Source organism: Schistocerca cancellata, chromosome 4 (genome assembly GCF_023864275.1).
Source record: "Schistocerca cancellata isolate TAMUIC-IGC-003103 chromosome 4, iqSchCanc2.1, whole genome shotgun sequence".
Classification (NCBI taxonomy): domain Eukaryota; kingdom Metazoa; phylum Arthropoda; class Insecta; order Orthoptera; family Acrididae; genus Schistocerca; species Schistocerca cancellata.
Genome location: NC_064629.1, coordinates 893,394,697 through 893,410,787, shown reverse-complemented (window position 1 = coordinate 893,410,787; position 16,091 = coordinate 893,394,697). Strand labels below are relative to the sequence as shown.

General features: G+C 38.2%; 1 protein-coding gene across 4 annotated transcripts in view; it reads left to right on the top strand.

The window, feature by feature from the left end:
* Positions 1-3,700: 3,700 nt before the first annotated feature.
* The window catches only part of LOC126185052 (WD repeat-containing protein 7), a 352,004-nt gene continuing 339,613 nt past the window's right edge, over positions 3,701-16,091 (top strand). For all 4 annotated transcript variants that reach the window (XM_049927810.1, XM_049927808.1, XM_049927809.1 and 1 more), the window contains exons 1-4: positions 3,701-4,033; positions 4,679-4,785; positions 5,014-5,092; positions 15,890-16,058. In XM_049927810.1, the coding sequence (XP_049783767.1) occupies positions 3,869-4,033; positions 4,679-4,785; positions 5,014-5,092; positions 15,890-16,058 (520 nt within the window). In that variant the 5' untranslated portion in view covers positions 3,701-3,868. The remainder of the gene's footprint in view (positions 4,034-4,678; positions 4,786-5,013; positions 5,093-15,889; positions 16,059-16,091) is intronic.

Sequence of the window (16,091 nt, the reverse complement as noted above, 5' to 3'; positions counted from 1 at the left end):
TCGTCTTTGCCAAAAACTATTCATTGATTTTATGGGACTCTTGCCAAGATCTAAAAGGGGGCACTGTGCTCTGGTGCATTTACCCTGTTCACCTGGCTTCACTTCACCAATGTACTGACAACACAAGCTATTGCTCAGAATTTGAAAAATATTTTTCACACTTTTGGGCCACCTCAGTACATTGTAAGTGATAATATGACATGTTTTACATCAGATGAATTTTAAAAATTTAGGCATGGACATCAGGCACAGAACCACAACTCCTTACTACTCCAATCTTCCGAATGTACAAAAGGGTCAACAGGAATTTGAGAGCAGCACTGATAGCTTACCATATTAAGGATCAGGAAAACAGGGGTCGTATGCTCCCCTGGTTGATGGTTGCATTTAACATGATGGTTGCATTTAACATAGCAAAACATGAGAGCCATAAGTATATTCCTGCAGAGTTATTGCTGAGCTTTACTATTGACACCCCAGTGAGAAACCTATGGTCTCTTAGTGACCTATTTCCAGAAAAAAATCAATCCATGGCAAGTGGTTGTTCTGTGTAGAAGGGCAGAGAGGAAGACTTTGAGAGTATGCCAACATCAGACTCAGTACTACAATAGAGGTCAGTAGCCATACCAATACAAGATAGGTGATCAGGTTTTTGTTAGGAATTTTCAGGCATCGACTGAAAAGTTACAAAAAACAACTTCTGCCCAGATTAACTGGACCATTTAAGTATTGGAAGATGCTGGTGATAGTACTCTTGTTGGACCTGGAAAAGGGGAGTACCAGACATGCTCATCTCTCTCAGATTGAGCCAAGTTCCAACCCTGAGACTTAAATATTGATGAAGGCGTCTTCATTGACAACTGAGGAGGGCAGGGAGCATCACTGAAGCAGATACCTAACCGTATTTGTATATATTTAGATTTAAACAAAACACTTATGAAATCATTCATATACACCATTCAAAGTGTCCAAACACTTTGATTATATTGTGAATGATACCTGTCTTACATGTGAATAACCATCTCAGAAATTCTCGTGCAAGTGACAGAGTGTTAAGTAATTTTACCTGGGATATTATTATTAAATGGGGTTGAGTAATAGGAAGATGATAGATGGACATTTATTTCTACTTTTCTTTCATTATGAGTTTGTGTTTAATATGTGCTGACAAAATAGGGCATCTGATACTCAAGATTCCAGCATTCACCATTATCTATGGGTTCTCTATATTTACCGGGAGTATTTTGTCAAGTTGATAGTTTTGTTCCTTGGAGGTCATCTGTCCTAAACATCGTATTTATGTGTACTGTTGTGCATTTATATTTGGCTTGCGATTAGCTTGCACCATTTTTTTCCTTGCTCCTATTTTTGATTCATTACATCACTTTTATGACCATCTACATATGGTTTTTGGACACTAATATATATGTTTCGGATCATGTCTGATATTTCACCCCTTTGTTAAACCTAAAATTCCTGTAGACTGTGTGGTGTTGCAGTGGTACAATTTTAAATTGAGCCAAATGCTATTTTTGAATGTTCCACCTTTTTTCGCACATGTCAGTAAATACATGTATAGTGACTATGGTACATTTTATATTGTGCACTTTTACTTTCATATAATTTCTTCCACCTCATGATTCTAGTTTCGATTATTTTTTAAAAAGAATGTATTTAACATATACTCTCACAGCATAGTTGTTATTCCATTTATGTTTTTAATGATTTTCTGGCATATTATTTTTATATTAATTGAGCTGTCAGACTTAGGCATTGTAGCTATATAATTTGTTGTTTGGTAAGCAGGATCTAAAGATGGCGTAAGTGTTCCAGTGAAACTAATCATTTAAGATAAATTTCTTTGATGATACAGCCAAGTTCCAACCCTGAGACTTAATTGTTGATGAAGGCATCTTCATTGACAACTGAGGGGGGCAGGGAGCATCACTAATAATACAGACGCTAGTTTTATGAGTACTGCACTGAGTGGGCTGAAGTTGCTGAACTGAACTGTTTAATTGTTGGTGCAGAAATATCTGAGTGTACGCAGCGCGTCGTGTTTTGAGCCTGTCGGCGGAAAAATATCCATGTCCACCCATGAAAGCTGGAAGCAATTTGGTCTGTGGTTGACAGAATTGCCTATTGGCTGTCTACAATACACGGTGGGCGTATACGACACACTGAAGGAAGGGATGTGGAAGCAGGAAAATCCACTATCATAACATGAGTGAGTGTAGCTAGAATAGATTAATTACCGATTTCAGATGATGATACCGTCTCTTCTACCAGGTACAGTGACAAAACTTTCTCCCTGAGAATCCTTGGCGTAGAAGGTCCTTCCTGATCCGGTCCTCCCATTCTTTTGACGGCAAGTGAGAAATCTGCCACTGAAATACACAGTGAAATGTTTTTACATTCAGTTTCTTGACGTCTGGTGTGAATCAAACGAAAGTAAAATACTAATTTTAATAGCGGTAGCGTTCTATTGATCACTGCAGCTAAAAGTGCAGCCACAGTCTAATACATACAGCCAGGATACTCTATGGTGCGGAAATTGTTACCATTTGACAGTTGGAGCGACACTAGCGCTCCAACGGTCAGAAAGCATACAGTCGCATGCGTCGTAAGAATAATGCTTCTTTTTAATTATTTTCTACTTCATTAAGGAAATGGTTGTTATATTTTTGCGTTCCATGCGTCCAAGAGCCATGAATTATCGTGAAATGCAAGTAACAATCACCGAATCACACTGATTCAATCAGATAAGCTACAACTTATTTGTGAAGAAATACTTTGGAATATGTATATATTTGCAGCTTATTCCACTGAACGCAAGGGCAAATAAACACATGCTTTATGCATGAGAGGCACATATTTCTCTTGTTATTATCATAGGCACTTTCCTTGACACTTCAAAAGTTTTTGTGGATTGTAGTGATTTGCTCATTTTTACACTTCACTTGAATTTCTAATAAACGAATATTTTTGTAAATGTAATTATTTTTGCTTCTAAAGCAATTTTGTGTTGATTATTCTTGTCATTCGTGGCTCAGATTTACCAAGAATTGTGGCACTGATTTCTTCTGTGTTCGAAAGCAATTTTATTGCGTTTGACGATTTACTGTCACGCTTGTGTGGTTTTCCCTTATGCTACAGTTGTGGTGGCTTATTTGGTGCATTAAATAATGTAGTTATTACATTGCATATAGGTTTCTTACGTTCCATTTTCACTGATTTATCTGAAAGTGTAGCGAATAATACTCTGCTTTCTTGGGTAGAAATGCGATGTCTTTCTGCAAAAGGTCAGGTCTTGTGGTGTATACTAGCAATTTTTTGTTATTAAATGAGAAAAACATTATCCAGCAAATGTCTGTGTGTTACAAGAGAATCATAAACAGTCTATGCCGTAAAGAGTTTCCTACCTCCCTGCATCCTTAGAAAACCAAATTAAAACAATTGTGGTGTCTTTTTTGTTGTCTATTTTTAAGGCTTTACATACGCTCCGTACTCTAAAAACTACTTTGAAAACAAAATATAAAAGCTATTATTTCGCAATCATCCTATATCGTGTTCAGTAGGGTTGCTTGCTGGCCGCTTGGGACGCTGCTATCGCTGTGGGTAACAAAAACGAGATGGAGTGTCGCGACTTTTAAGTTAGACTGTGGTGCAGCTGTCTTTGCGAGCAGCGGGTTGAGGATCTTTGCTACTGTCAGCGATGTAGCGTTTGGAGATTGACAATTGCATTCTCCAGTAGTACTGGGGTGGTTGTGACAGTAATGTAAAGTGGTTGTAAGGCAATACATATTTTGTGATGATGAAGCAGAGAGCAATATTTATGTATTAGCAGTGTTGTTCATAACTGTTAACCATGTCTACTGGAACAAATTTGGTTGTTCCAGTAGTACTTTGGGGTAAACACCCCCCTACACACTGCATTTCGTGTGTAATGTTGTCGAGAGATCAAAAAACATTGATCACCGGGTGCTATGACGGACAGATTTGCTTGTGGCAAATGAATCCTGATACTTTGAAGGTAATGTCGCAGTGAACAATTGCAAGCACGAACTAAGCGTACAACAATGAAGGCTGTTATGTCTCTGTATTAATAAATTTTAGTGAATTTTTTTCTTTCCTTGCTGTTACGAACGCATGGCATAAGATATACAAGAGAGTGGAATACATTACTTTATATATGTAAAGAAACATTGATACACTTACTACTGGCAAAAGTAAGGACATAAATTTATCGTGGACAGGTCAAAAAAATGTGGCTTTTGGAAAAGATTTTAGGAAATGCATACATTACTAAATACAGCTTGTATGCTTCACCGTGTGTTGTTGTTTTATTTATTAAAAAAGTGTGGTATCAAAATCGGACGACATATACATAAAGGGTAGTGAGCAATTAGGCATAATATAGCATATAATATTTTGACAGCATTTCTAGGGCTACATAATCAGTATTGATAGTGTAGCAGAGAAACATAGTTACATATTGACTGCTGCAGCAAGATGGAAACCTTTGTGATGGCGTTAAATATCTTATTTCAAATGGCTTCTTTGTATCGCCAATTACTGTTGCTAGAAACCCCTGTCTAGGTTAAGTTGATAACAAAACTAATAGTGATTTGATTAAAACTGAGTTTCGTTTGAATCGTACATTGATATTTTATTTCAGATGTTTCCCAGATGCCTTCTTGTTGGCCATACTGCCCCCGTCTTGTGCCTTGCAAAAGCAAGTGTTGTACTAGATAATAATTACATAGTTAGTTCTTCAGAAAGTGGGTAAGTTTCTGTTGAATGAGAGTATGTTATGGAATGTTATCAGCCATTATTTCTAGCAATTAGAGCCTCTTTTACATTTAATATCAACTGTGTACAAATTTGCTTCAAGTGTTTGTTTTCTTGTGTGTTCAGTTAAATTCTAGCTTCTTAATTTTGAACGTTACTGTTGATAGGCAACTGACTTTTTTCTTATGGATTCTTTATTTACTATTAAAAAAAATCTTGCAGAGAGATGTGCTGCTGGGATCTAGTTGATGGAAAATGCAGAGAGGTGGTTAAGCTAGCACATGTGCACACAACTATTCAGGTAGGTTGTCATAAGCTGCATTACATTACAGTAGTTATATTTCCCTCGATGCTAGGTCTCAGGGATGTGGAAAGAAGTAAAGACATTTAATTCCTGAACAGTGAAATCACATTACTGTATTACAGTGCTGATTATAATTATAGCTAAAACTAAAACAATGCTGGAATAAGAGTTGCATATCAAAGTTATTTAATTCAGTCTTACACTCCACCATATTGTGTGTAACATTTAAAGTGCCCTGGTAGGTTGTTGAAAATGTGTAACCATTTCTCTCACTGTTGAGCTATTGTTAATCCTTTGAAGTCCTGGTAGCTTAACACACAAACCAGAAAACCTCTTAAATATATTTGTTACATAATGTTTCTTCAAGTCTTCATATCACATAATAGACTGACAAAAAGTCAGGGAGAAATATTTCATGGTTCATAGTGGCATTAAATTATGAACTGCCAAGGAATATGGGAAATTTTATTGCCTGCAATGCTGAAATGTGGTAGCACAAAAGGGTCAAGTGGTATTCAAGCCAAATTTCACACACTGAATAAGTAGACCATAATGATATACATCTCAAAATTTCAGGATGTTATTGCAAGAAATTCATGTACAATGGAAGTTGACAGATGTATTTGGTGATGTGGCTGTTGTTCCACAACAAAATTATGTAAACACATATCATAAACTGTTCTGCCTCTTCTTATCCTCTCCCAGTACTTTTTAATCACCAAGCAACACCATATAGACAGATTTACACAACCTATCATTAACTGCTAAAAACCAGTTGATTGTGCTTCGAACAGAAGTTCTCCCACACTTTAGCTACTGTACTCTGTACATTGAGTGGCAAATTGTACTGTCTTCCTGACGCTGTGGTAGGAACTGGAACTATCATAAGAATATGTTCAAAAGGAATCAAACACCTGTCTGCCAAATGTGGCCAATGAAATGATCTTGCTGGTCCTGCTGGTGCCATGAAGTTCACAAATACATCACCTTCTGCTTCACAGCACTCTGCAACACATCCTAAGTACCATTTGTCATCGCAAATAGCAATAACATAGCAACCTGGTTGTATGTTGCTGCTTTTGCTTCTGAAGCCTGAGACACACACACACTGTGAAGACACGTTGTGCATGAACCTATAGTTAAACCGGACAGTCTGTTCATCTGCACATTGTCAGAGTCCACTGGAGAGAAGTGATGATGGCTCCTTGTGCCTGCAACAGTTTTAACGTGTTCCAGTCTGATTTTTTAGCAACTCTTCGACTGATTTCACCTCATCTTTCGAAACCTAGAATGATTGTATGCCAGAGGTATTTTTCTGTACCCAGGTAAATAATTGAAGAGTTGTTAGAATGTGACCTTCTGTAGGGTGCTGCAGACTAGCTTGTGATGCCATGCCCTTAATGGTAGCACCAATACCATCACATACATTTTTACCATGACTTGTTGCGAACAAATTCCATCCTGCATGAATCTGAAAATAATGGTAGTGCATCAATAAATTTTTGATATTTTTGCAGTTTTTGTACTGACTAGCTGCCCCATCACTGAAGTATTTCGCAAAGTGTATGTGAGGCATCTTGTTTTTCACATATGCCATGACAGTGTGAATGTGGGCATGAACTGCAGTGGCATCATGAATTAAACAGTCGCTAAAAACGCACTGGTTCATGACTCTATAGTAAATAGCAAATGGCTGGAGAGTTGCTTGACTGTTGTCCCAATGATATCCTTGGATGGCATCTTGAACTATAAATGCATAATTTTCAGAAAAGTCTAGTATTACTATAATTTCATCTTGTTTCAAATTATCCTTACAAAACTGGAGATAAGCCGATTGTGCTGTTGCTGTGAAGCTGTGTGTGGTCAGTTTGTCCGTTTTTTTTTTTTTTTTTGACAAGACATTTCAACAAAATCTTCCACTGTACTTTGTTTTGTTTCAAGCCTCGTGCGATCCATGTGTGTCCATTGTTTATAAGAAACAAGTTCATCGTCATCCATAAGGAGTTCACCATACAGTTTATTCAGGTGTTCTGCAGGATTTGCCTTACCAGGACACTTTCCACACCTGTGTATCATGCACTGGTAGGAACTGATGTCACACACTAGCAGCTTCATTGCACCTTTTTAATCCAGACCAGAATCATTTATAGCAGCAAACATCAGCTTAGCAATTTGATGGGTCTCACATACACAAACATTGTGTGTGCCCCTTGCACTTACAGGCACAACCCACTTTGGCCGAAGATTGAAAACAGATGATAATAGACTGGCATTTGGGATAATTTTCCTTGAATTCTACATATAGTTCTGATATGTTGCATAGCAACAGTCTTTCTTTGTATCTGTACACATACATTTCCCATTTTCACCGTTACATAGTCTTTTTTTTTCTTCCAGGCATTATTTGGCAGTAGTCATTATTTTCATAAAACTCCGACACCTTTATTTCTGAACTCAATTTCTTACCCTCAGCCTGCTGAAGTTGTGGAAGCACTCCTTGGGTTGATTTTATTTTCCTAGTTTGCTTTAATATAGGCCTATATGTAGAAACATTGAATTCCTTTGCAGTGTAGTCAATAGACCAGCTGGAAGGTGCAGGGGTAAGAATAGCTACTTTTTCTAGCGTGTGTCAGCTATTTTGTGTTTTAATTCCATTTGAGCTTCTTGTAGTTTTCTTCTACCATAGCTGGACCTGTATCTTTTCCCAACTTTGTGTGTCTTCATGGGAGACAAACCAAGAGCAGTCACTGAAGTATTAAACTGCTCATCCACTGTGGTTGTAGGTGGCTGATACTCTTCGTCACTGTCATGTAAATCAGAATATTCTTCATTTTTTAGAAGTGTAACACACCTGGAACATAACTTTTGTCCTGGTTTCATGTTAAGTTCCATGCACTGATTCACTTTCAATACTGATTTTATATCAATTTCTCTGAGGCTACACTTCACTGTCTTCTTATGAATCCGAAATGGATCAAAACAACTTTTTTGTAGGAAAGAATACTTATCCAGAAACACTTTCATATGATGATAACAAACACTAAAGTTTATTGGAACTGTACTTCTTGTGCCCATAGAGTGTATCGCAGATCTCCATAGCAACAAATCTTGGTCCGATTCATCCAGATCATATAGCACAAAGTGAATGCCACACTTTGTTCCATATGTTGTTTTATGATGTTCAGATGCTTGTGCTCTACCAGTACTGTAACTTATTTGAACAAAAGCACCACTAGTACAGTCTTCTGCCTCCATACTGACTTTCCACAACAGTACTGACCAGTCTGAACTAGAATCTTAAAAACATGAGTAACCTAAAATTGTTGCTTGTTTCCTTTCTTGTTCCTGCCTAACGACGACTCATCCTGTCCCTGAAAGCTACCATTGTTTAAATTTCTGTTGCCTAATGGTTCCCAACAATTGCTGCAGCTTTATCTGAAACAAGCTGTCTGCATCATCACTTTTACTTGCTAAATCGTGTTAAAAGAAATGTAACCAAATACATCTGTCAACTTTTATTGTACACAAATGCCTTGCAATAACAAGTTGAAATTTTGCCACATATTATATTATGGTCTACTTATGCAGTGTTTGAAATTTGGCTTGGATATCACTTGTCCCTTTTGTGCTACCACACTTAGAAAATCCATGTTTTTCAGGTAATTTTTCAAATTTTTGTATTTTTGTGTGCATGTAACTCTGTTTTTGTGACTGATATGGGCAACATGAGTTCTGTGTGTTTAGGCCACATTAAGCTTACCACAAAAAAATTATACCCTTTTTGAGTGAATTATATTTGGCATAGAGGCCACCTACAATATGTTCCTTTTAACATATTACATTTTTTAATCACATTTTCGAATTTTTTATTTTCCCTCAGAAATGTCATTGGTGTTTTGATTCATAGTGCATGTTCTCTGAGTGGATGTTACTGGGTTGTAAAAATTTCACTGGACTGTGCGGAATAGTTCCAAAGTTATTAAGACCTGAAGTTGGGTCTGAAGACAGATTGCCAGATGCGGGTTGCAATTTCTGGGTCATGCCACCTTCTTTCACAAGCCATAATTCTGGAACTAATTGGCAGGGGAACTTAAAATTGTGTACATGAGTGTTCCACACTTGGTAGCATTGGTGTGCTAAATTTCAGCCAAATCTGAGACTATCAGCTGCAACATTTTCTCAAATTGGTTGAATTGACTTGGAATTACCCTATAATGTGAGCAAAGAATATAAATTCATAAGCTCACAAAACTTAATATTCCTCTGAAATCCATGATGCACAAAAATTGCAGAGTACCTTCAAAAGTTTTAAGGCTCAGTGGAAACAAAAATGTTAAATACAATATTTTTTGTAAGTGTGTGCTTGTAATGTCACAGCAGATTATGCAGGGCAATAGTTTGCCGACACACAGACTGAAACATCATAAAAGTAGTAAGAGATGAGTCTTACAGGATTGACAAGGCTGTTTATAAGTGTAACTTAAGAACAAGTCCAGAAGTGAACTGAAAGCTTGGACATGTACCTTAAGGTCTTTAAATATGTCTGCTTGTGTCTGTATATGTGTGGATGGATATGTGTGTGTGTGCGAGTGTATACCCGTCCTTTTTTCCCCCAAGGTAAGACTTTCCGCTCCCGGGACTGGAATGACTCCTTACCCTCTCCCTTAAAACCCACATCCTTTCGTCTTTCCCTCTCCTTCCCTCTTTCCTGATGAGGCAACAGTTTGTTGCGAAAGCTTGAATTTTGTGTGTATGTTTGTGTTAGTTTGTGTCTGTCGACCTGCCAGCACTTTCATTTGGTAAGTCACACATCTTTGTTTTATTTATATATATATATATATATATATATATATATATATATATATATATATATATATATATATATATATATATGGTTATAATAGAAGGGAACATTCCACGAAGGAAAAATATATCTAAAAACAAAGATGATGTGACTTACCAAATGAAAGTGCTGGCAGGTCGACAGACACACAAACGAACAAAAACACACACACACAAAATTCAAACTTTCGCAACAAACTGTTGCCTCATCAGGAAAGAGGGAAGGAGGGGGAAAGACGAAAGGATGTGGGTTTTAAGGGAGAGGGTAAGGAGTCATTCCAGTCCCGGGAGCGGAAAGACTTATCTTAGGGGGAAAAAAGGACGGGTATACACTCGTGCGCGCGTGCGCCCCCCCCCCCCCCACACACACACACACACACACACACACACACACACACACACACATATATATATATATATATATATATATATATATATATATATATATATATATATATATATATGGTACTACAGTGTCAATAAGTGCACATATTGCTTGAAACTACATTGTTTACGAAGTTTTAACTTGAACATCAACATAAGAAAAATGAGGATAATGGAATGTAGTCGAATTAAATCGGGTTATGCTGAGGGAATTAAATTAGGAAGTGAGGCACATAGAGTTTTGCTATTTGGACAGCAAAATAACTGATGATGCTTGATGTAGAGAGGATATAAAATGTGACTGGTGATGGCAAGGAAAGCATTTCTGAAGAAGAGAAATTTGTTAACATAGAGTATAGATTTAAGTGTCAGGAAGTATTTTCGGGTCGACAGAAGCGTCCGATCCCACGCGTCGGCTTTGACCCGTGACGTAAGGGTGTTGTCGTGTGTGACGACATGACGGCGCGGAGTTTGGTTTGAGTGTGGCTGTCTCCAGTTCTGTTTTATCTTATTTTACTTTCCTGATCTGTTCGTTCTATCTCGTGAGATTTTTTTTTAAATTTAAAAACACTTATTACTTATTTTAATTATCTGTTTCCTGCAATTTCTGTTTTAGTTTATTATATTTATCTTTCTGATCGGTTCGTTCTATGCCGTGAGATTTTTTTTTTAAAAAGACAAAAAACACTAATCAGCTACTGAAGCATCTTTATCTTCTATGGGTTGCAGGGGTTACGACCCCTGGGGAGGTGGGTGGGTATTCATGCATGGCTGTCTTTACTTACACGTTGTAGCTATGCAAGGCGTCTAAATTTGTTTATATTTAGTTTGCCCCCCCACCCAAAACACCCCATTTCCCGCGCTTGTCCCGTTAGTGTCATTAGGCTTCTTGTGGAAAGTGTGTGTGTTTGTTTTTGTTTCCGCCATATTTGTGACGTCATGGGTCAAAGCAGACGGGCGGGATCGGACATTTCTGTATTTTCTGAAAGTATTTGTGTGGAGTGTAGCCAGATATGGATGTGAAACGTGGACGATAAATAGTTTAGATGAGAGGAGAAATGTGTGCTACAGAAGAATGCTGAATATTACATGGGTAGATCATGTAACTAATGAGGTACTGAATAAAACTGGGTAGAAGAGGAATTCGTGGCACAAGTTGAATAGAAGAAGGGATTGGTTGGTAGCACATGTTCTGAGGCATGAAGGGATCACCAATTTAGTACTGGAGGGAAGTGTGGAGGGTAAAAAAACCAGAGGGAGACAGAGATGTACACAATAAGCAGATTCAGAAGGATGTAAGTTGCAGTAGTTATGCAGAGATGGAGGCTTGCACAGGATAGCGTAACATGGAGAGCTGATTCAAATGAGTCTTTGGCCTGAAGACAGTGACGACAACAACAAAATACCCAAATAATAGTCCCAAATTTGAAGCTGTTTTCCATAACAATAAATCAGTTTCTGTGGCACATGATACAAAGCGGAAGTTAAAAATTAATCACATTTGTTGCATTTGCCAATTTGTAACCAGTCACCTTCCAAACTAACCTAGATCTTAGGCCACATTGCTGATGATTCTGTTATTTAATCTTCATACCAAATATAGTAAAAGTAATATAAAATCCAAACAAACATTTTAGCATTTTGTTCTGTCACTGATCTCAAATACCTGTGCATGCTTGCTTATACTGGCCACACAAACCACAGCCAGTCTGTGGCCTCGCTTATTCCAGTCTTCCACACCTTCCTGTCAGCTGCATCTTCATCTCCCAGACCCAGTATCTGCATGTCTCCCATAGTATTAGCCTTCCATCTCGTTCTAGGTCATTCTAGCGGTCTTTTTTTCTTCAGCTTCTCCATCCATCACTGCCTTTGTTACAGTGTTCTCCCCACGCCTCTTCACATGTCCATACTACCAGTGTCTTTTAGTTTTCACACTCACTACGATGTCAGTTAGTGTGTATAATTGTTTGAGATATGTTTTTCATTATTCTCCACTTTTCATTTTCTTTCATTGGTCCATATGTTTTTCTAAGTACTTTATTTTCAAAAGTGATGAGTTTTCCCTCCAAGGTCCATGTCTCGGTGGTTTGATGATAGTCTGATATAGTCTTAATTTTGCCTGCCTGGATTGTAATTTAGATGTTATGATGTTCTGTGTAGCTCCTGTGTTGTTAGGTCCCTGATTGGTAGATGGTTTGGTCCTAACTAAGATCTTCTTCCTATTACCGTATACTTTGTTTTATTTTCATTTATTTTACATGTCTAGTTGCATAGGACCAAAGTGAGGAGCAAATCTCCAAGGCCATGGAATGTCAGTACGTGAAATTACAACATAAAAGTAATAACAGATAAAAAAAAATTATGAAACCAAAAAAGGATGAGCCCTAAGTTTGTGTAAATGCAATCGACAGTGTAACACAGGAATCGGCTTAACTTTTCTAAGAACTCCTTGACAGGAGTAACCCATGCGGCAACTCTTCAGTTTAGATTTGAAAGTGCATGGATTACTGCTAAGATTATTGCATTCTTGTGGTAGCTTATTCAAAATCTATGCAGGAGTAGTGATTTGATTGATTGATTGATTTTAACAGGAGAGATAAAACAGCTAGGTCTAACCCGCCACTGCCCACACCGAAACTAGGTTTATTGTGCAGTATTGCTCCCTGTATATCTAGTAAAGCCAACCAGTGCCCTTAAATAGTGCAAGGAGTCCCTCTACCAATTTTTGTTAGACACAATTTCTTTAGGTCTAGTTGTCCCGAAGATTCTGTATCTTTTACTCTCCAGTGCCATGCATTCAAAGATTAGGTGTGATGCAGTTTCTTCACCCTCATCACAGATCTTACATTTAGGGTCCTTTTCCATTATACCCATTGTGTGTAGGTGTTTTTTGAAGTTCCCATGGCCGGTCATCAGTCCAGTCATGAGTTTGATCTTTTTCCTGTTCAATCCCAGGATTACAGAGCTTCTTATAAAAACATGGCTTAGGCATCATTACCTTACCATGTTTTTGTTTGTGGACCTTGGTCCAATATCCTACGTGTTGTTTCCTAAGCCAGTTCCGTAGTTCTAATTTGATCTTAGCCTTGGTGATTGTCAAGTCAGGTTCCGGTCCAATAAATGGAGTTGTTGCCCCCATCCTAGCCAATCTTATCAGCTTGTTCATTGCCACAGATCCCTGAGTGGCCAGGGACCCACACTAGGTACACCCTATTGCTTCCCCCTAGCTCCACAAGAGCCCTGTGGCAATCCGCAACAATCTTAGATCTTGTTGCAGGAGCTGCCAATGATTTCAGGGCTGCCTGGCTGTATGAATAGATGTAGATGCTACGGTGATTGTAGCACCTACTCATATTCTCCTCCACACATGCCCTGATTGCAGTAATTTTGGCTTGGAGTACAGAGGCCAGTTTCCCTAGAGATGCTGCTCTCCAGTCTTGGCTGAACCCCGTACAACCATGCCCCAACGCTTTGATCTGTTTTCGACCCATCGGTGAACCAAACGATGTCCCTCATACGGTGTTGAACTGTTTTCTCCCACTGCTCCCTGCTTCCCATTATTATGTTGTAAGGCTTGTCGAAGCTGTTCAGAGTTATTATATAGTCAGCGGGCATTTCCCCAGCCATACCTATATTTACCTCACTCACTATGTTAGTGTGTGATTCTGGATATCCAAATGAGACCCAGTTTTGGCCAGTTTTAAGTCTGTGCACCCCAGCTGCTGCCTCCATCTTAACCCAAAGGTGAAGTGGAGGCGTATCCAGCATGGCTTCCATTCCAGCGGTTGGTGTGCTGCTAATTCTGCCTGTTATGGCTAAGCAGGCCAATTTCTGCACCTTAGCAAGCTCTTTAGCAGCAACCTGCTGTTCTACCTTCTTCCACCACACTACAGCCTCATAGGAAATCCTAGGTCTAACCACTGTGGTGTATATCCAGTGCATACCCCTGGGGCTTAGGCCCCAGTTTTTGCCACAAGCCCTCCTAGTACTCACTAAAGTGCTTTTTGCCTTGGAGCAGATACTCTTAATATGATGCAGGAGTATACAGCACGCCTTTCTGCACAAGTCAAGAAAGTGTGCTCCAAATGCAGAGTGGATTTCTGCCTAATATTAACTGAGTGAAAGCTGCTAATTCTTGGGAATAAGCTGATATTGTTAATAAGAAATGACAGTAAAGAATTATAATTTGTTGATTTTGAGAAGCCAGTGTCAGAAACCCAGACTAATGAACAGGGGTCGACAAGAGGTTCGCGAACTTACACTACTTATTGCCCAAATCACCAGTTTCTGAGCCAAAAATATGCTTTGAGAATGGGAGGAGTTACCCCAAAATATAATACCATACGTCATAAGCAAAGTAGGTTACTTTTCATGTTGAACTATCGCTTGCTTCAGATACCATTCAAATAGTAAAAATGGCAGCAGTAAGTCCTTGAAAAAGATCCTAGGCGTGGGCTTTCCACAACAGTTTACCTACTTTCTTAGCTTCTTCCATCAGTACAGTTCCCATTTTTCTCCAGGCCTTCCATGCTCTTTCCTACCACTGTAATATCAACTCTCCTCTCATTGTGCTGTTATAGGCTTAACTGAAGTCTATAAACCTACAGAAGTATCCTGATTGTGCTCTGTTCTTATCTAGTATTTGTCTTAGTGTGAATATTGGATCAGTTATTGACTTATCCTTCCTGAGCCTCCTTGTGCTGTGTATGGATGGAGCCTGTTCACTATAATGCTTGATGTTATTTTATAGCACGTACAGAGGAGTGATATTCATCTATAGTTCTGTGTCAACATTGACTCCCTTCTAGTATACCTGATCACAGTGGGACACATTGACAAGCTTGGAAAATTGATATATTTTTCAATATTTTCCGTAATAAGCACTGTCATTGCTCATGAGTGGTTGCCATCATTCCTTCCATCTAGACAAATGTTTAAGTTTAGTCATCATTTTAATTTCATTGTGTTGTCATTGTAGTTTTATGTTTGATGGAGCCAGTGAAAGTCTGTGACTCCTAGTAATTTCCTAAAAATCAGTTATTACTATCCACAGATAACTGCTACATGCATACTATTCAAGTAGAATTTTATTTTTTCTTTCCTGTGACAGAGAAAGAATTGTTTTGGGAGAATACAGGTTGTTAAACAGAATGAGCTAAGCTACTATCTCCTTAGTAAAAGTGGGAGTGAGATTACTCAAAGTAGGGCACACGTTTATCACTTGTGCTTTGCAGTATTGTTGGAAAAATGTGGCATTTCTTAAGCATTCAGCCTTTCTTGTAATTGTATCCACATTATACCCTACTGCTTATGTAATTTTTCAGCTTACACAGAATATGTAATAGCTAAAGAAAAGGATAAACCCTGACAGATGACAACTATGACAAAAACTCATAAATTGAGATTTTCACAGGCTCTGTTCATTGTCAATCGAGACATTTAGTCTTTGTACTATGCTTCCTAATGTTATGAACTCATATTACATGTAGACTGAAATACTCACAGGAAATATTTCATATTTGTGTGTGAGTGGGTAATTAAAAAAAAATTATGTATTTTTGCTTCTAGGCATACCATATGTCAGGCTGTGATGACGTTCGTCTATTCTGCAATGGATATTATTCTGAAATTTTAGTAATGGATCCATTTAGTTTGGAAATTCTCTTTACTCTGTCATCCAGGGTTAATCCTGACTGGATAAGTGCCGTTCATGTTCTTCGTCCAAACAAGAGAAAAGGCAAGTGTCAAGTAAATTTTACATCAGTTCATT